At 58.0% G+C, this 19617-nt stretch overlaps 1 protein-coding gene across 2 annotated transcripts; it reads right to left on the bottom strand.

The window, feature by feature from the left end:
• Window positions 1–3750: 3750 nt before the first annotated feature.
• On the bottom strand, window positions 3751–19617 carry LOC101636648 (twinfilin-2). Of its 2 annotated transcripts, none has more exons than XM_004676094.2 (9): window positions 19473–19617; window positions 15999–16076; window positions 13896–14074; window positions 13461–13556; window positions 13170–13274; window positions 12914–13039; window positions 12107–12257; window positions 11846–11967; window positions 3751–6938 (listed from the first exon to the last, which is right to left on the bottom strand). In XM_004676094.2, exons 1-9 carry the CDS (start codon window positions 19495–19497, stop codon window positions 3849–3851), a joined length of 3972 nt encoding a protein of 1323 aa, XP_004676151.2. In that variant the 5' UTR covers window positions 19498–19617; the 3' UTR covers window positions 3751–3848. The 2 variants fall into 2 exon arrangements, with proteins under 2 accessions (XP_004676151.2, XP_004676152.1); XM_004676095.2 differs by lacking the exon at window positions 3751–6938 and adding an exon at window positions 10953–11561.

The raw sequence follows: 19617 nt of genomic DNA, 5'->3' as shown, positions 1-19617 counted from the left end.
CGCACACGGGGCAGCAGACCTCTCCTGTCTCACCTACTGCTTCCCTCAGCAGTGTATTTCAGTGGATCCACCTGTTCTGCTCCCCACTCTGTCATTGGTGAATCCTCTCAGTTCCCCCCCCCCCTCGTCCCCTGCCACCACCACCTCTGGCCTAGACCCCGGTTCTTCTATACAAGAATAAACTTTAAAAAAATAAAGTGAAAATCAGGTCATGTCCTTCCCCTTCAGAAAACTCCTTGATCTTCTAATTGCACACTGTAAATCTAGAATTTGCTAAATCTAGAATTGTCACAGGCTGATCACATTCTCTGGGATCAGGATTTCATCCAGCTTCCCAATCTCATGTTCTGTCCACCCTTACTTACTCACTGCTTTGCTCAATGGCACATGCACCTGGGCCTCAGTTACCACAGGTATCTATAGCTTCTAGGCACTGGTTTTAGCCATAGTTTCCTCTGTCTGGATTATTCTATTCTGGATCATGGTACGGCTGCCTCCCTCCACTCAGCACAAAAGCCTCTCAAGAGACCTCCCTCGAACCCCCTACCTGAGGATAAGGCAGCCCTGTGTGTTCTGGAGGCCCTTGACCTCCTACCACACTGCCCTTTAAAGCACTGGCCACCATCACAATGTTCATCATTTGTCTTTCTCGTCATTTCCATGTCACCCTACACAACACAACATCCTACACAGTAGCTGAGACAGCAGGTGCCAAATGAATGTGTGTTCAGTGAAATGGGCTGTCTTAGCTCAGGCTGCTAAAACAAACACCATAGACCGTGGGGCTTGAACAACAGACATTTCCCATGGCTCTGGAGGCTTTGGACTCAAGAGCAAGGTGAGGGCAGTTTCATTCCTGGTGAGGAGCTGCTTCCTGAGTTGAAGCTGAAAATCTTAGTAGGATTTTCTACCATTCGTGCTTCCCTCAGTCAGGTTTTCCTGAGTCTTATGCCCATCCCTCACTCCCCCTTAGCAAAAAAGGATGAGAAATAATACCAGGGGCTTGCCCAGGGGCCCCAATTCTGCTTCCTGCTTCATGCGCTTCTGATTCGGCCAGGTCTGCCCCTGAAGCCTGTTCGGTGTGCTCTTCACAGTTCCCTGGCTCAAGGTTCGGTTTCTGGGTGGGGAGAGAAAATACCAAAGGCACATCCTGGTTGTCCTGAGCATAAATCCGCTTACCTAACAGCGACAACTGAGTACCTTCCAGATGTCTCAGCCCTTTACACATAATACCCCAAATCCTGGGAACAGTGAGTGACAAGGAGCTCTGACCATTCCCATTTATGGATGAACAGACTTAGCCTCCAAGGGGGCAGTCACCTGTCCACATGACCAAGCTAGCAGCTACCCCGGCTAGTGCCACCTGAACCCCTCTCGCTCCTGTACTGTGGAACTGTGTTGCAGCAGCATCCATGGTCTTGGAAGTCCAGCCCTGTGGACGAGAGGACCTGCAGTCTCATGAGTATCCTTCTGGACCACAGTCAGTGAGGGGTGTCCCCATGCAGCCCCCTACTGCCAGACCATCTCCTGCCACCCCCTGCAGTGGGGCTTGACCCATTCTGAAACCCTAGACAGCAGCTGAGCGTCTCGCTGCAGGCTGGACGAGTAGCTGCACCTCAGTTCATTTAAGTGGAGCCCGAGAGTCTTCGAGTGTGTGGTCAGCCTGAGCCAAGAATAATGGCATGATCCCTGCCTGAGAAGCCACTGTGCTGTGCATCGGGCCATGGTAAGGGGTTGCTCAATGTTTAGCGAAATACTTCTGTGCCGTCCAAGGATCCCGATAACGTCAAAGCTTGACGAACACCCACAGGTCCTTTTAAACTGATAACACAGAAGAGAAGATAAATTCTAGAAATTTCATCAACCATCTAGTGATTGATTACCCTTAGATTGCCCGGTCCCTCCCCCACCCGAGAATAAAATTCCTCCCTGTCCCATATGTCCCCACATGCCTTTCTCTCCATACAGTCTTCCATCAACACATGTGGACAGGTGATCTTTTCTCGAGTACAAACTCGGCTGTTTTCTCAAAGTTGTGCCACTGGCTAATAAAAAGCTTTGCATGCAGAAACAATCTCGTGGCTCAGAGTCTGAGGGCATGCAAGAAGACACGACTGGGATTATAGCACCATAGTCCCAGGCTTCATCTCCGCAATGCAGCCCCTGCAGAACCAGCACTGTGAGCACAAGTGGGTGGAGGGTAGTGAAAAAGCTGGGAACTACTCGAGGCAGACCCTGCTATTCTGAAAGACATGCAAAATGCAGTCCCCACCAGGGCCCTGCCTGCGGCTGCGGCTTCTGGTGTGCTGGAACAGTCCAAGAGCCATTCATAAGGGGCCTCCCTGAGATTCCAGCCTGAGGACATACAGCACTTGTTTTCTTTTCTCCCTAAGTACAGGCCTAGGAACTTCACTGGGCCAGCTATTGCCTCAGCTTGCTCCTCCAGAACCAAGTCAGCCCTTTCAGAACAGTACAGGGCCTGCATGCGGCTTTCAATTGTGGAATAGAGATCTGCCTTCTGTCTTTCTTTCAGGAAAACAGTTAATGGGGGCCCACCATAGGAGACAGAGGAACAGGAAAGAGGAAGGCGGCCCATACTTCTCTCCCAGCTGTATCCTCAAGGGAGGGCAAAGTACCCCCCCCCACCTCCTCCAGGGCTGCCCACAATCAGGCTGTAAGATTAGACTAGTCTTTTGTCAGCTCCAACCCTGAGCAAAGGAGCTGGTGGCAAACTGGCCTGGCCAGCTAAGTGGCTTCCACTCTCCTGCTGCCCCAGGCCACAGCTCCAACTGTCAGGCTGCCCTTGGCTCCCTGCTCTTCAAAGGGTAAGTTTGGAGCTGGGGTGATATAGGCAATTGACCCAAGGCAAAGCACCTTCAGGCTCCAGACCTGACACAACCCACAACTCCCCACACACTCCTTGAATAGGGACCTAAGCAGGCTACCTCCAAAACTGGTCATGGGGGTTCCTGGCAGCGTTCATCATCTACAGAAATACACACACAAATACTCCATCGTCATAGATGCAGCTACATTTCCCACCTAAATGTAATCAGTGGTGAGGCAGGGTCATGGGAGAGGGGGCCCACCTCTGTAGCCAGGCAGCAGCTCACCTAGGTGTCTCATTGATGTCAAAACAAAGAGACCAGCATTCTGGGTGTAAGAGACAGGGATAAGTCCTGAGATCCCTCTGGAATCTTCTATGGCTCCCAACTCCCTGCCTCCAGCATATACCCACAAGCCATCATCTACCTGGGTGCAGCACCGACATGGCCACCAGAGGGCGCAATCAGCCCCCTGCCGTTCCCACGAAGCGTCCCCCTCCACCACTTGGCGATGAATATTCCCCAGGGCTGCTCTCTCTCAGGAACTTTGCAGGGGCGTGGGACAAGAAGCAGAAATGAAGGAAGCCAGGTTCTCTGGTCTCAAGACATTATCAGTCCAGCAAGTAAAGGAGACAGCTCCGGAAGCCAACAGAAAGGTGCTGAGTCAGCCTTAGCAGGGCTGCCTGGCATGGCCTGGGACAGGCAAGACACGGGCAGGAGGCCCAGTGTGAGCTCTGGGAAGGACAAGTCAGCAGACTGCCTTGTGAAGACGACTGACCGCAGTGACTTCCCCCTTGGAGAGCCCTCAGGCATCCTGTGGACCCCCTGCTTCTCCTTGGCAGTTCCTCCAAGGAAGTACCCCATCACCTTTCCTCCTGTCTCCTTCCTCCACTCACACCTCCAGTCTGCTCAGGGTTTGGCGTGCTGGTAGCATTTATTGAGTGGCTGTGATATGCGGGGAGCAGGAGAGGCAAGTTGGGGCCCGGGGGGTGGGAGTAGGGGTGCTGGGCAATAGCTTTGCTATTAGGCTGTCGTGGGGCCCCGGCAAAAGTTCTGGTTATAGAAGTGGCGGTTGTCCCTGGTGAGGGCCATCCCCAGCTGGGCCCAGAAGCTGCCCTGGCCACTGGGCCGGTGAGGCCAGAGGAGCACGCTCTGCCGGCAGAGGCGCTGACGCAGCCGCACGTAGCGGGAGCGGTGGGCGTCCTCGGGACGCAGGATCACCAGCACCACCACGTCCTTGCGGTCCTCCAGCAGGCGCTGCTGAGCCAGCAGGAAGCTGGCCCGCAGGAGGCTGCTGACCCGGTCGGTGTGGGCCAGCACGAACAGCGTCTTGTGGCTGCTGTAGATGGAGTCCCACAGGTTCTCGAAGAGCGTTTTGCCAGGTAGCCAGTCGCGCTCCTCCAGACACAGGCGCAGGGCTCGGCGCCCGCGGCCCTCCTCCAGCCGCCCCCGGAGCTCGTTGTACACCCAATCAGCCACTGCGTTCTGCCCCTTGTCGAAGACCACGAAGGCGTCGTAGGCCGCGGCCCCCGCGCCCAGCCGCCGCCCCCGCCGGGGCAGCCAGGCCAAGCACAGGTGGAAGCAGTACCAGAGGTCCCAGCCGCAGAGGTGGTGCAGCATGGGCCCGGTGAGGCCCAGGGTCAATACCAGCAGCGAGAGGCGGAAGCAGAGCCAGGAGAGCGACTCGTCCAAGCAAAGGCGCAGGTCCTGGGCGAAGATGCTGAGGCCCTGGAGCTGGCCTGGACTGCCGCACCTGATGCGGTTGGGGAGCCCGGGCACCGCTGCCTGCACCTCCAGCAGGAAGTCCACAAAGGTCGCCCCACAGGCACAGTGCAGGGGGTTGGCGCTCAGGTCCAGGACTTTGAGGGCCAATGCGACAGAGCCAAACCAGGAGGGATCCACCGTCCTGAGGGCGTTGTCACTGAGGTTGAGCTCCCTCAGCCCCTGGGCCAGAGCGAAGAAGCCTGGGACCACGAAGCTGATGCTGTTGCTGCTGAGGTCCAGCCTTTGCAGCTGGGTGCCGGCAGGCAGGCTCCCGTTGGCCAGCGCCTTCAGCTGGTTTCCCGCCAGGTCCAGGGCTTCCAGATTCGGCAGAAGGGCCAGGCTGCTCCAGTTGAAGAAAGCCAGGAAGTTGTCACGGAGCCACAGCTGGCGCAGGCTCTTGGGGAGGCTGTCCAGGTTGCGTGACAGCAGGGTGTGCAGGCGGTTCCGGGACAGATCCAACCCGACCAGAACTCTCAGGCCTTGGAAGAAGCGGAGGTAGAGGTCTCCCTCAGCCCACATGCGGTTCAGGTCATTGCCGCTGAAGTCCAGGGCCCACAGGGAGGCGCTGCGGAGTTGCTGGGACACACGGCTGTGGATGTCGTTGTGTGCCAGGCTGAGGTAGCGCAGGGCGGGCAGCCGGGACACGAAGCTGAGGTTGTGGCCCACGCCCTGCATGCTGAAAGGCTGGCTGTTATAGCTCAGGTCCAGGGCCTGCAGCCTCGGCATCTCTGTGAAGGAGCGCCCGTGGTACAGGTCCAGCTTGTTGTGGGACAGGTCGAGCACCCGCAGGTTGGTCAGTGGCACAAACTGGGACCCATTGACGGCCTGTGAGATGCTGTTGTGGCTCAGGCACAAGCACTGCAGGCGGGACAGGCGGGCGAACATCTCTGGCTGGACGGTCACTAGGTTGTTCCGTGACAGGTCCAAAGTGAAGTTGAGGGTTTTGCAGCGAGGCAGGAATTCCCCAGTGATGGGGCTGTTCTGTCTTAGTGAAGGGAGGCCTCTGGATCGCAGCCTCTGCTTCCCATCACTTGCCTGGCCCACGGTGGCCTCCGGCGTCCCCGCTCCGCTGATGCGGTTGTCCGACAGGCCCACAAACCGCAGGCTCGGGAAAGTCCCAAAGATGCTGAGCTGGGCCTGGTTGATGAAGTTCATCTGCAGAAACAGTTCCTGGAGCATGGGCAGGTTGGTCAGCGGCTCGAGCGTTCTCCGGTTCAGAGAACGGAAGAAAATGCCTTGCATATCCAGCTTCTGCAGCGAGACCAGGCTCCCGAAGGAGGGTGCCAGCTGCAGGTGGGCGAAGGACACCTTCTTGTGGTAATTGAAGGACAGGTTGAGCTTGCGCAACTGGGCCAGACCATAGAAGGCCGTGGTTTTGGTGATGCAGTCGTACAGGAAGTTCTCACTCAGGTCCAGCACGGTGAGGTTGCCCAGGCCATGGAACCAGGCTCTGTTCAGGCTGAAGAGAGAACTGTCCTTCAACACCAACCCTTGGAGGTGGCTGAGGTGGCTGAAAGTGTTGGGGTGCAGCCGGGGGAAGCCCTTTGGGCATTCGATGCAGGGGTTGAGGGCGTGGTCACAGCGCCGGCAGTTCCCACCCACATCAAGCACACGAAGGGCTGTCAGATTGGCCAGGTCCTGCGGCCCCAGAGTGATGATATGGTTGTAGGACAGCAGTAGGGACTCCAGGCTGGGAGGCAGGCTGCGGGGCACGGACGTGAGGTTGTTGTACTTGAGTGACAGGTGGGTGAGGTTGCGCAGTCCGAGGAGGGCGCCGGGGGCCACCTCCACTGACCCCTGGCAGGGGTTCTTGTAGTAGCAGTTGCCGTCCATGTATAGGAAGCGCAGGGCGTGCAGGCCCCTGAGGTGGGTGGGGTCAAGAGTCAGGATGTTGGTGCGGCTCAGGGATAGCGACACCAGGGAGCTGGGCAGGGGCGGCACAGTCGTGATGCCGTTGTAGCTGAGGTTCAGGTCCTCCAGGGTGGCCATGGCCAGGAAGGTCTTGGGCTCGATGGTCATGTGGCAGGGAAAGTGCATGGGGCTGAGGCCCTCTGGCGGGCAGTTCCACTTGAGGTCCAGGTGCCGTAAGTGGGACAAGTGGACAAAGTCAGAGTTGTGGAGGTGGTGGATGCGGTTGGAACGCAATGAAAGGCTGGTGACATTGTCACGGGGTGCGCCCACTGAGAAGTGGGGCACAGATTTCAGGAACAGCCAGTCGCAGTTCACCTTGCCATATGACTGGAGCTCACAGGGCAGGAAGGCAGGGAGGGTGCCCAGGGCCAGGGCCACAGCCAGCACCACCACCTGCACCAGGAGAGACAAGGGGTGCAGGACCCTGCAGCAGGGGCCCTGTGGGGGGGGATCTGTGTGAGTGTGCGCCCTTGGTGCCAGCTCCCCCCCCTTGAGGGCATCCCACAAGAGGGTTTCCGCTCTCACCCTCCACACCATCCACCAGGCGCGGCCACTCTGTCCAGCCCCACTCCACTCTCCAAGGCTGTGGGGATCCTGGATCTCCTATCAGATGTAACCTTTGCCTCAGAATTTAGGACTCAAAACTGGTCTGGATCAGGAGTCCAGACCCATGAGCCTGCGCCTTTACTCCTAACCAAGCCCCAGCTGGACACGAAAGCCAGACAGTGGTCAGTTGGCCCCCAGGGCTCTCCCCCAACTTTCCACTTCACTTCCTCAGAGGCCATCCCCTCTCCTCCTGAGCCAGGGGGCATCTGCTTCCTTCCTGCCAACTGAAGGGCCCTCATCTTTTGGCCAAGACCCAAGTAGGAATGGGGGTTCCTGTTGCAGCCCAGACTGGCTGCCACCTCACCCAGCCTAGGGTGGGCACTGGCCACCTCATCCAACCTGAGAGCACCCAACCTGCTGTGGGTCTGATGGGTGGGAGGCAGAGGTGGGCAGCAAAGGGTCAGACAGCCCCGCCGGGTTGTCCAGCAACGTGTGCAGCCCAGCGCCAACTCTGAGCACAACCCTGGCTCAGCCTCACCGTGTAAAACGGGTCGGGTCTTTGCTCAGAGAAGGGTTGCTGTCTTCAGGGTTCAGCGAGCGAGCGAGTCTGGGGCCGCATGGCAGCACCTTCCACGCTTGTCTGCAGCTACCAAGCCCGTCTGCTCGCTACCACTTCCCGGTGGTCCCCTTCCAGGGGGCAGGTGGGCAGGGGTCCCTGAGGGCTGTTGTCCTACCATGACAGAAAGCTTCTCCAGAGGGCCTGGCTGGCCAGCAGAGCAGGAGCTGCAGGGAAGGATGCTTCAAGCCTGGTCTCTTTCTGTGGCACCAGTTTTGAGAATAACGGAAGTGAGAATTTCACAATATACTAGTAGCCCACTCCCTCACCCTATCCCCTCCGTGAGGTGGGGATGAAATGAGTCAGAGACTATTTGCATAGATTTATACCAGGCAGCCTTTCACTCCTTCCTCTTTCCACTCGGCTGTCTCCTTGCCCACAGCCACATACGTCTCTCTTAGGCCTCACACTTGTCCTCAGGGAAATATAGGGAGAAATCAAGGCCCAGAGTCCAGTCTAAGGTTAGTGAGAGGCTGGAATTAGGGGGCGGGCCAGAGGTGGGTGGGCACGCTGACACCCATGCCAGGGCCTTCCTCTTCCCTAGAGGAATCTTTCCTGCCTTGCTCAGCCCCCACCCCATAGACAACACACTTGGACCAGCGGTTCCTGCACCTGGCCCTTCCTAACCACGTGGGCTCGTGCCAGAGCTCCCCGGGCCTTGTCCAGGCTGCATCCCTCTCCGACAGCCTGGCCACTTCCCCTGCTGCATTCCCAGTGTGCCTGGTGCCCCGCGGGGCGCAATCCCCACAGCTGATCCCGCCTGGACCTCCTGGAGCAGCTGGCTCCTGGCCCTGCAGCAGTAACCCAAATTACTCCGACCAAAGACTCACGGAGACCTGGGACTCTGAGCAAGCCAAGTGAGCCCCACCTCCGAGTGCCCAGAATGGGCCACTGCCCAGCACCCTCACAGCCACCAACCTGGTCTGAGCCACCATCTCACCTGGAGCGACGAGGTGGCCTCCTCCTTGCACTCTGCCCGGCTTTTGCTCTCAGCTTGTTCACATTTGGGCCCTCCTCTGCTCAAACCCCCACTGGAGCACTTTCTGGAGTCAAAGCCACAGCCTACAAACGGCCAACAAGGCCCCACAGCCTCCCAGACCCGCTGGCAGCCATACAGGCCTCATGCTGTGCTGGAATGAACCCTCCCCTCCCAGGGCCTGTGAAGGCCCTGCCCCCTCTGGCGGGAAGCTCCTTTCCCACTCATGTGGCCCCTCCAATGTCTCCCCCAGTGCCTACTTTCGTGGCACCCTCTCCATGAGACCTGCCCTCGCCTGCTCCAGAGCTGGTCCTTCCCAGCCCCTGCATTTGCTCTCTTTGTCCTAACACTTCTACCTGCTGTCACACCGTATCGTTGCTTTTTCATGGTGTATGGTTGTCTTGATCCACTGCTGGAATGTCAGCGCCTTGCGAGCAGGGATCTTTTGTCTGTGTCCTCAGAGCCCAGCACAGTGTCCTGGAAGCAGCGCTCAGAATTGCTGACCCTGTGGGTTCCAGTACTAGCTGGGGGCATGAACGCGTATACAAACAGAGCTGCCGGAAGGAGGCATGGCTGTGCATTGGCCACCCTGCCATCCTGCTGTTTCATGGCCATTCTGGTGGGCCTTGTGGCGACTGCAAGCTGCCAGGCATCCAGCTGGCTCTCGGGCCTGGGTGGTAGAGTGGTGGGTGCATGTGTGTGTGTGGCGAGAATGACGTGGTCTTCCTGCCCACCTGAGAGCCCAGTGTTTGGGGGAAGTGGGGACAAAACTTCTCTCAGTGCTCTGTTAGCTCCCAGCTCTGTTCTAGGGGCTTTGGTAGCAGCTGAGCAAGACCCTAGTGATGGGGCCTCCCTGGTGGCGCAGGGGTTAAAGTCTTGGTGCTCTCAATCTATCACCAGTCACTGCGGCATGAATCCGATCCCTGCCAAGGAGCTGGCCCTGCAAGGTGCAACGGACCTCTTGTACACTGCTCCTCTCAGCAGTGCATTTTTAAAAAAGATTTATTTATTTATGTGTATAGATCTGGGGTGCAGGCCAGAGGTATGTGGCGGGGGTGAAAAGATTCACCAGAGTTGGGAGCAGAACAGGCAGACTGACGAAGAACATTGCTGAGGGGACAGCAGTGTATTTCAGTAATTCTGCTCCCCACTCTCTCTGGTGAATCTTTTCAACCCCCCACCCCACATTTCTGGCTTGCACCCCAGTTCTTGTATGCATAAATAAAATCTTTAAAAAAAGAAGACCCTAGTGATGGGACACTGCTCTGAACCCCAGTTTAAGATGGGCCCCCAAGAAAAAGGGCAATGCTCATTCAATAACTGTATCCATCGTCGACCCCACAGTCCCCACCTGGGATGGGAGGGGACTTCCACCCACTTCTCAGAGGCAGAGAATGAAGGCCTGTGTCCAGCTGAGTCACAAGTCTGAGATCCTCCCAGACTCCCTGGCCCCAGGGATCCAGGCCCTTGGGGAGAATGCAGCTAGCAGAAAGACAGAGCTGTCAGAGAAGTCTGCCCTTGTGCACACATGGACTGGACACACCAAGACTCAGATGTCCACCAACACCACTCCTCAGACAGACCTGTAGAGGCCGGGCAGTCTAGTGAGTAGAGCTTAATCATCATGGCAGCCTGCAGAATGCCCTCCAGGGAGTCACATCCTGGTCCTGGAAACTGAACTGGTTCCTTCACATGGTCAAAGGACTGTGCCCACCAGACTGAGGCTCTTGAGATAACAAGAGAATCTGGAGTACCTGGGAGGGGGAGGTGAACACAAGCACATGTCCTTACAGAGGGGTGGGAGCGAAGACAGCCACGCAGCCCCTGCAGCAGTGGAAAGCGGAACCAGAGGTGCTAAGCCTCTGGCCTTGAGGACAGAAGCAAGGGAAACAAGCCAAGGCGTGCCGGCTGCCTCTAGAAGGAAACGGATTCTCCAGAAGCCTGCTACGAGGCCGGCCTGACCCACGCTTTGATTTTTAGTTCTGTCAGATGTACAAGGACTCCCAAGAGGATAAATCTGTGTTATTTTCAGTCATAAAGTTAGTGGCACTTTGTCTTGGCAGCCACAGAAAACCAACACATTCAGACTGCCCGATTACGGCGAAGGCGTAGCTACCTGCTGGCAGGAATACCAGTGCCCCTGTAAGGTGTGCCCTCCCACACACGGGCACCTCCACCTGCAGCCAGGAGAGCTCGGGCCCTGCCTAGCGGGCCAGCAGGTCCCTTCTGAGTTAGGAGGGGGCGGATACAGGCACAGCACCTCCCCGGTCTCAGTGTCAGAGGTGGACTTTCAGGGTCAGACTCAGTGTTGATTTAAAAATATTTTATTCTTTAAAAAATACAGCATTCAACCATATCATTCTGCAGTGGCCCCTGCCCAGCCACAACTAATTCCACCCTTGTGGCCAAAGGCTGCCAGGGCTGTGCCAAGACCCTGGCTTCAGTTCCCCTGGGGGGGTCAGGCTCGGGCCAGGCTCACCACCTAGCCCCAATGAGACAGTCGGGCAGGGTCCCCAGATGGCCGCAGACACAGAGGAGAGGCAGAGACAGCAATGGAAGAGTCACAAATGCCAGCCCAGTGGCCTCAGAAGCTGCAAGAGAGTCCAGTTACCAGCCCTCCTGCCCAGGAAGCCGCCCTCCGCTGGTGCCCAGGCTAGGAAGGAGGGAGGTGGCCAGGAGCAGGGCAGGGCAGGGGACAGTGGGTGGGCAGGCAGCCCCACAGTACACATGCCAGCACAGCTCTGGTCTGGCCACCCTAGCTGTCGTCCCCATTCTCGCCGGGGCCGCGGATGAGGCGCTTGTGGCCCCGCTTGCCTCCAGGGCCCTTGGGCTTGGCAAAGGCTTGCTTGAAGGCATGCTGCTTGGGGTGCACCTCATCATAGAGGAATTCAGCTGTCAGCTCTGCCCCGTCATCAATCTCAATCTGTAAGCGATAAGACAGTGGTCACCCCAATGGTGGGGTGTGGGTTTGACAAAGATCACCCTTGGTCACCCCCAATTCTGGGGCACCCCCTTGATCTCTCATACTCTAGTCCTGGGGTCTCCTCCCAGATCCCCACCTCGGGATGTCACCTATAAGAACAGAAGCCTGCTGCCCTTCAAGCCTTGATCACCCCCATCTACCTTCCAGGTCCAAGGAAAGGAGAGAAGCAGGTAGTCAGGGCAACAGGGAGGGCGGGGTACAGGGTCCTGGGAAAGGGCACCCACCTTCTTAGAGATCTCCAGCTGGAAGTCCTGCTCCACGGAGTCCAGGAGGCGGCTCTTGCAGCTGGAGTACAGCATGCGCTCCTTGATGCTGCACTTGTACCCCGGCATGGAGTAGATGAACACTGTGAGGTACGGGGAGGTGAGTCAAGGTCGGCCCGGAAAGCCAGCAGGCTTCCCCCCACCTTGCCGCAGCCCAGTAGCTACAGGCTGCTTCTGCTCCTGCCCAGCCACAGGTGTGGGGGCCCTGCTGTGGCCACTCACCCACGGACTCAAGACGGTCACCCTCATGGGTGTGTTTGTAGAGGAAAAAGTGGTAGCGGGCAGCATCTCGGGGCACCCGCGAGGGCAGCTGTGCCACATCTGTGGGCTCTGTGTGCACCAGTTCAATTGTCTCCCGCTCCAGGTCCAGCTTCTGCCAATGGGTAGGGAGATGTGAGGGCCTGGGGGTGGGGGCCGCCCAGACCACGCCCCAGCTAAGAATCCCGAGGCTGCATTTGGATGAGATGGCCGGCAGGGCCAAGGAGAAGCCTGCTAGAGAGCCCCCTTTCCCTGGGCTCCCCTCCTACTAGCCTGCTTCTGGGGGTTCCTCTAAGGGAGCCACTCCAGTCCTACCGCTAACTTTGGAAAGTGCCGGAGAAAGAACTCCCACCGAGGATGGCGGATAGGGCGTGGGGAGGCCGCCCATCTCGGAGGAAGCGTGCCTGGCAACGTGCCCTAGAGGGGAGGAGCCATTCTGCTAGAAAGGGGGCAGCTGGGCGACTGGGACAGCGGGACCGTGCCCAGGAACGGCGACGGTCGGGGGCGCTGGAGGACAGCTCAGAGTCAGGGCTAAGCGGTCAGTGCCAGTGCCGGGGTGCGTATGTGTGCAGTGTGGGCGAGGAATGGTGGCAGTGCCCATGCAGGTGCGCAGGGGCTGGCAGGGGACAGGTGTGAGCACTATTCACAAGCAGGTGGATAAAGTGGACAGGCTCGGGTGGGGCGTAGGCACACGTTTCCATGTGTGTCTGAGCAGGAGTAGGGACAGGGTGTACCTTGTGTGTGCATCTGGGGCTAGGAAGGGGCACCCACCAGCTGGATATAGTTGATCATCTTCTGCTTGAGCTGCTGAAGTGCCTGCTGTGCCTCAGGTTGCAGGGGGAAGGCCAGGCCCTGCAGTGTCTGATGCTTGCTCTCCACACTGATCTCTGTCTTTACCTGGGAGTAGATGATCAATGAGCAAAGCTCTGACCTGCCCACCAAGAGTGCCCAGGCTCAGCTGACTGGGCTTGACGCGACCTTGAGGCCTCTGGCAGGGACTCATGCCCACCCTGTCTGGCACACCCACCTCATTAATACGGATCTGCTGAAGCTCTCTCTCAGCCGAGGTCAGAGGGGCTGGTGCTGCACAGGAGGACAAGTGTTTCTGGTAGCCGGCAAAAGAGAGGTCGTCCTGGCCAGGCAGATGCAGACATAGATGACACCTTGGTGGAAGCTCCCTGAGCACCAGGCTTGAAGCCCCTGGCTTCCCCAGGCCTCATCATCCCCAAGCCTGGAACCACCTGCTTTGTGACTCTGTACATCAACCCACCCTCTGTGGGCCTCCTGGACTGGGCCGGGAGTAGGTGGGGAGCCCTACCTTCACAGTTCCGAAAAGCTCATCCTTAATGTGGCCGCCCCCAAACTCCTTCTTCACCGTGGCCCTTGTGGCTGCGTACAGCATCTTTAGCCGCACCTGGGGGCAGAGGCAGCTGTGAGACCCCTCTGGGCACGGTCGCTTCTCCAGGAGCAGGCAGGAGTCACTGGGGAGGACCCGGTCTTAGCCTTGTGCCATGCACCCAGCAGAAGGCCAGGCACTGAGTTGAGGACACAGTGGCAGCAGGGGGAGCCCAGACCAGTCCCCCCCACCCCCCCCACCCCCGCCTCTGCCTCCCAGAGCCTCGCCCTTCTCAGATGCTGGGGCAGGACCTGATCCCCCTCCCCTCAGGCTTCCCAGGGCAGGGCCCTGTTACATTGCTCAGGATCCCCCCTCATCGCCACCATCTGGAGCTGGTCAGGGGTCCCTAGGACTCACGGGGGAATTATCAGGCGACCAGGCAAGAAAAAGCCACTCGAAGCCTTGGGCGTTCTTCGAGTCCAGGCGGTAGAGCAGGTAGCAGGGCTGCCGGCCATCCAGCAGCGGCAGCACGGCCCCGTCATAGTCCTTGTCCCAGCAGCCCACCGGCTCCCGCGAGGCACCGAGCACGAGCTGCTCTGGGGGCAGAGGCCGGGTGAGCCTGGGGCGCCCACCTCCCACAGCCACCTCTGGCTCTGGCCCTGCAGCTTCTAGCTCGCACCCCGCCACCCCCCACCCTCCCAGCACGAAGCAGTATGGCTGCCTCAGTGTGGATGCCTCAGCGGTGAGCCAGCGAATGGATGAGGGACAAAGCTACCAGCTAGGGGCTTCTCCCGCTGCACAAGCACACGCCCGCGGGCATGTGCACACACGTGAGTCTACGTGCCCAGATGAGCCAACACAGGCAAGCACATGAAAGACACAGCCATGTGCGCAGTCACCAACAACGTGCCGCCTTCACAGACACCCCTGGGCACTCCCTCACGGCCCCATAGGCCTCCTTCCCCTCCGTCCTCCCACAGCCTGGACTTCAGCACTCTCTTCTCAGAACACAAGTGGTGAAGGAGGCAGGTCACAGTTTCAGTCACAGGGCTCTCCAGGAGCAAAGGCAGGGCGACAGGGGCCCCGGGGTGGACAGGCAGATGTCCTGCTGCCACCTAGGAAGGCGAGCCTTTCTCTAAAACAAGAACAAAAGCAACAACTCCCTAATGCCTGGGGCCCACAGGCTTGCCACCTCCCGGGCAGTGCAGTGACTGAATGGACCCCTGAGGATGCACATACACTTGGCCGATGAGCCCAAGCCTGTGGGCTGGCCTCGGTGGGGCACCAAGCAGCAGTCTAGGTGTGCACAGGCCTCGGTCAGAGGAAGAGCTGGAGCAGCAGGACAGTCGCCTCCCCTCTGTCCTAGCCTCGACCAGGCTCTCCGATGGGGACAACAGGCCCAGGTTTCTGGGAGTCCCAACATGCCAGGCCTGCCAGGCTGGCCACCTGTTTGCACTTGGGCCTCCTCATCTACCCTCAACCCAAAGGCGATCGGGGTTGAAAACCAGCGGTCAGGATGGGCAGGTGCCCCTGGCACTGTCAACGTTCAATGTGCTGCCAATATTTCCAAATTAGGAAGTTCTACGTAAGAAGTAGAACCCACAACTTCTCTAGAAACATTCTCAGGAATATCAAGCACATTCAATTGGAGGTGGACAATGGCCGCCTGTCAGGGGTCTGGATCTTCCTGACTACTCCCAGTGGCCCAACAACCATGACGTAGACCTGAGAGAAGAGCCCAGCTAGTGGCAACTCCAGCTTCGTATCTGCAGGGACATCTTGCCTGTGTGGCAAGAGGATTGGGGTCCTCTTGGGAGCTGAGGATTGGGGTCAATGAGTCTTTCTCTTTGGAGAAAGCTACAGCTTGCTCCCCAAGAGGCCTTCACTCATGACCTTCCCCCATGACCCACCCCAACCCCTGAGATTCTCTGCCTTTTCAAACTCTCTCACTTCAGGTCTCAGCTCAAGCTTACCCACCCCCTGCTCTGCACCCCAATCCCTCCCCTTGGGTCCTTAAGGTCTAGGTCAAGGCCAAAGCAAGCCTGAGACCTCTCTATACTGTTCCCAAAGCCAGCTGGACAGCAGTCCCCCCTCCCCATTGTAGGGTACCTCCCAAGGGCAGGGCTGACTGCTCCTTGGGACTCCTTCTGGCCAGAGGCCAACTCAGACAGATGGAGGCGAGTGGCACTGGCCACAGGGGCAGTGCTCAGCCTCACTTATCACCTGTCCCCTGCCTGACCCAGCCCCGTGTGCTGCCTGGGCCCATCCTGTGTGCCTGCCTACCTGACTGTGGAGAGGCTGAGCAGGACAGGGCTTCCCTTGCTAGCCCCCAGCTTCAGTTCCTGCTCTGTACGTACTGTTCATGCCCACCTCCACTGCTCTGCTACAAGGAACCACGACCTTTTGTTCCCCAAGGGAGAACAGGTTCTAAGGGAGCTAGAAGCCAGTGTCACCCCACCTCCCAGAGCAGCGGCTGGCTCTGGTCCTCAGCCAAGGCCCTAGGCCACAGGGGGCACTCACCGTCCTCGATGACAACTTTGATCAGCCGGACAGAGCCAGCCCGGGCCTTGGCAAAGAATTCCTTCAGTTCCTCGGTGGCTACAAGAACAAGAAACATGGTGAGCAAGTGGAGTGGGCAGGGACCCACTCAGGGCCTGTTCTGTCCTGTGTGGTGTGGTGGCGGAGCTGGGAGCCGTGTTAAATACAGGCCCCCATGTGACTGGGAACCTGAGACAGACGATGAACACCAGCTCCCAATTTAGTCAGCAGAGGTGACAGGCGGGTGGCCTGCTGGCTGTTCTAGTTCTGATGATCGGGTGGGTGGGGATGGGTCAGTCCACTGAGGACAGGGCAGGCTCTGGGACAGGCCAGACCAGCCAGTATGAATAGCCCCCACCTATCCTCTGAGCCCCACCCAGGATGGCCCAACACTGAGTTGGCCTGGGACACCCTTAATGCTCTCAGTCACAGACACAGAAACACTTAGACAAATGTCCCCAATGTGCACTGTCCACTATGTTCACTGACACACACATGTGCATGCATCATATGTTGCATGTGTGAGTGGGTACACACTCTGGCCAGCATCTGTATGTGACAGTTCATAAATGCAAACTCCCTTGTCCATGAAAACACTCAGCTCTCAAACACAAATGATCATACATGTTGAGGCATGCAAACACATGTGTGAGAGATTCCCCAGAGAGCCTCTAGGGTGCTGACAAACACACAGGCAAATGCAGCGCTCAGCTAAGATGTGGAGGCAAGAGGATGTAGGAAGTATGCAGAAACATACTGACACACACTGACATACATGCAAGTGCATCCAGGCCCAGTTCACCAACCAATCGCCAAGCTCCCCGGCAGTCAAGGGAGGCTTCCTGGCGGAGGAGTGGCTCTCGGGAACTACCCAAAACAGACCTGCCTGAGTCCCTGGGCTACAGAACAGGAAGGTAACAGCCAAAGACAAAGGTTCCAAGTGCTAATCATGGTCAGCGTAAAGGAATCACAGGAAATCAGGACCTACTTCTGGTTTGGATGAGGAAAGCACGGTCCACCTGGGGAAAGGCCCTACTTGGGTCTCTGGGTGCACAGGCCAGGCCAGCATGACCTTGAAGCTGCCCAAGGGTCAGAGTTCTGTCAGAACACAGCTGGAGGGCTGAGGTCAGAGAATATTTATAGGGCCCAGACTGGGCATCTCATGGGCGGGGGAGAGGGTGCTTAAGGAAAACAAACCTGATCATGTCCTCAAGTGCCCCTCATGCAGGGTGACCATGAACCTGCCCCTGGGCAGGCTGGGTCCCCAAGTAGACCCTGGGGGCTCAGAGCAGCATGGGATGGAGACACAGCAGGGGTCAGGAAAGCACCACCCCTCGCAAGCAGGGGCCAGGGAAGAGCCTGGTCCTTAGGACACCACCCTTCTAAGGGCTACTCATGCCCCTCAATCTCATATCTGTAAGGTAGAACGAATACTCCCAAACTGGCCTGTGGTGAGGAGTCAATGGGAAAAGGCACTCAGTAACGTAACAATAATTATCACATTTTACTACTGTAACAACAGGGGCAGGCTGTGCTAAGCTGCCCCTCCGTGTGCTCAGGTCTTTTATGAGGGAAGACTAAGAAGCTCCCCCAAGGGAGAGACTGACATGCTCCTTCTAGTATTACCAGGGCAAAGTGACACCTCAGCAGAGGAAGGGACATCTCCTCCTCCCAGGCCTCACCATCAATTATCCAGAGCCCAGGCTTGGGGCACCTGAGCCTTTATCATCAAAGATTCATGCCCTTCTTCCCCCATCCCCACCCCCGCAGTCTTGCCCACCCCCTGACAGGAACCTCAGATTACAGGTCGCTCCTCTGCCCTGCTCTGAGGTCAGCAGATCCACACCTGTGGCCAGGACAGAGCTGGGCATCCATAGCAATCTCTCCCACCACCTCCCCAGGCCAGAGTTGTGAAGGAGTGGGCTGCTCCCAGGCAGGAGACAGGGGTGGGGGTTAGTGGGGAGCAGTCCCCAGGGACCCCCTAGGCAGGTCTGTCTCACACATGGGAAACAGGGAGTGAGACAAGGCCCTGGCTACAGGACCTGTCACTCTGGAGGAGGAGGAACCCTAACTTCTGACAACCCCTCTAGATCTCCCCAGTTAGAGGCAGCAGAAATGACTCAAGGGGAAGGAAGGGACAGGACAGGCTGGTGGCAATTCCCTCTAGTGGGCTGAGTCATGAAGTGGCCCCTCTGCTCCTTCTGGAGAAGAGCTGGCCCTGACCCAGGCCCCTGCCATCTCTGGCCCAGGGGTGGAGCCTGGGAAACCCTCTCAGAGCAGTTGAGCACCAAGTAGCCACAACCACAAGTCAAGATCTAAGCGGTCAGACCCGGTCGATGGTGGTGGCCCCAGGCAGGGATCCTGGTGTGGTGTGAGGTGTGGCTGACAGCCAAACCATCCGGCCATCTAAGCAAGCAGTCTATACCTTCCCCCACAGGCCAGCCAGCCCTCCCAGGCCAGCGACAAAAGGGGGACACCAAGGCCTAGACAGGGTCAAGATACCTGCCTCTCTCCCAGCCTGAGAACAGAACCAGGACCCTTGGGGAGAAAGCGGATACTCTAGTCTGCAGCTTGAGCATGGGGGAGGGTAGAGCTGGCCTGGAACCCCTAGGCCCAGGACCCTTCCCCACAAACCCCTACCTGGCCCCTTTTCTCTGCCCCTGTCTAGAGCTAGAACTCCTAACTTTGGCTGGGGCAGACAGAAGTTGAGAGAGAAAAATGGGAAGGAAATCAAAGGTCAAGGTCAGCCTGGTGACTCTCCACCCCACTTTGAGAACCCCCTCTGAGGTTTTTCACCAACCTACTTTGGTCAAGGAATGAGGGTCTTGCGACCCTCAAAGGCCAAACGTTAGGGATCCATCCTCACACATACACACAAACCTGTACACAGACGCATGCATCTACGGTAACAAATGCACACTGAGATGCATCCTAATTGTGCACACACGGACACCCACAGACGTGAGCACAAAGTCCCCAAACACTGATGTCTAAAGATGATTCCTTGCGACAATGTCCATTCAATCAGCCACTAGTACAAGTGCATACATGACCCTAGATATGCACGGGCAGTCACATCCAGATGTGCACACACAAGCACTGTACACAAAAGATAAGTGCACATGCGTGTACACTCTCAGATGTGTACATCCGGGTACACCCACCCCCAGGGAGGAACAAAAATATATAGATGGGCACACACTGGCACATCCACCCCCAGGCAGGCACACAGATACTTCCACTCCAGCTGGGCATGTACATGTACACCCACTCCCAGCCATGCAGTCATATGTGCCAGTTCTTATGTGCCCACCCCAGGCGACCAGTGGCTGCAAAAGCGAACAGGAAGCTTCCCCGGGCAAGTGCCTGGGAGGAGATCGGTTGCTACGGCCGGGGAGGGGGCGCAGTCGCAATCCGAGACCCTGGGCTCCCAGTCCTCCCTCCGTCCGCCCTCACCGTGGATGCCGGTCTGGTGCGCCATGGCTCTGTACCCCGCTCCGCCCACGCCCTCGGAGCCCTCAGCTCGGTCCTGGCCCCGCTCGCCGCTGGGACCCGGAGGAAGGGGAGGATGTGGTTGCGACCTCCCAGCCTCGCGCAGCTT

The sequence above is a fragment of the Condylura cristata genome, unplaced genomic scaffold (assembly GCF_000260355.1).
Source record: "Condylura cristata isolate star-nosed mole 26May11 unplaced genomic scaffold, ConCri1.0 scaffold00004, whole genome shotgun sequence".
NCBI lineage: Eukaryota > Metazoa > Chordata > Mammalia > Eulipotyphla > Talpidae > Condylura > Condylura cristata.
The sequence above is the reverse complement of the archived record's forward strand: the minus strand, read 5'-3'. Positions and strand labels throughout refer to the sequence as shown.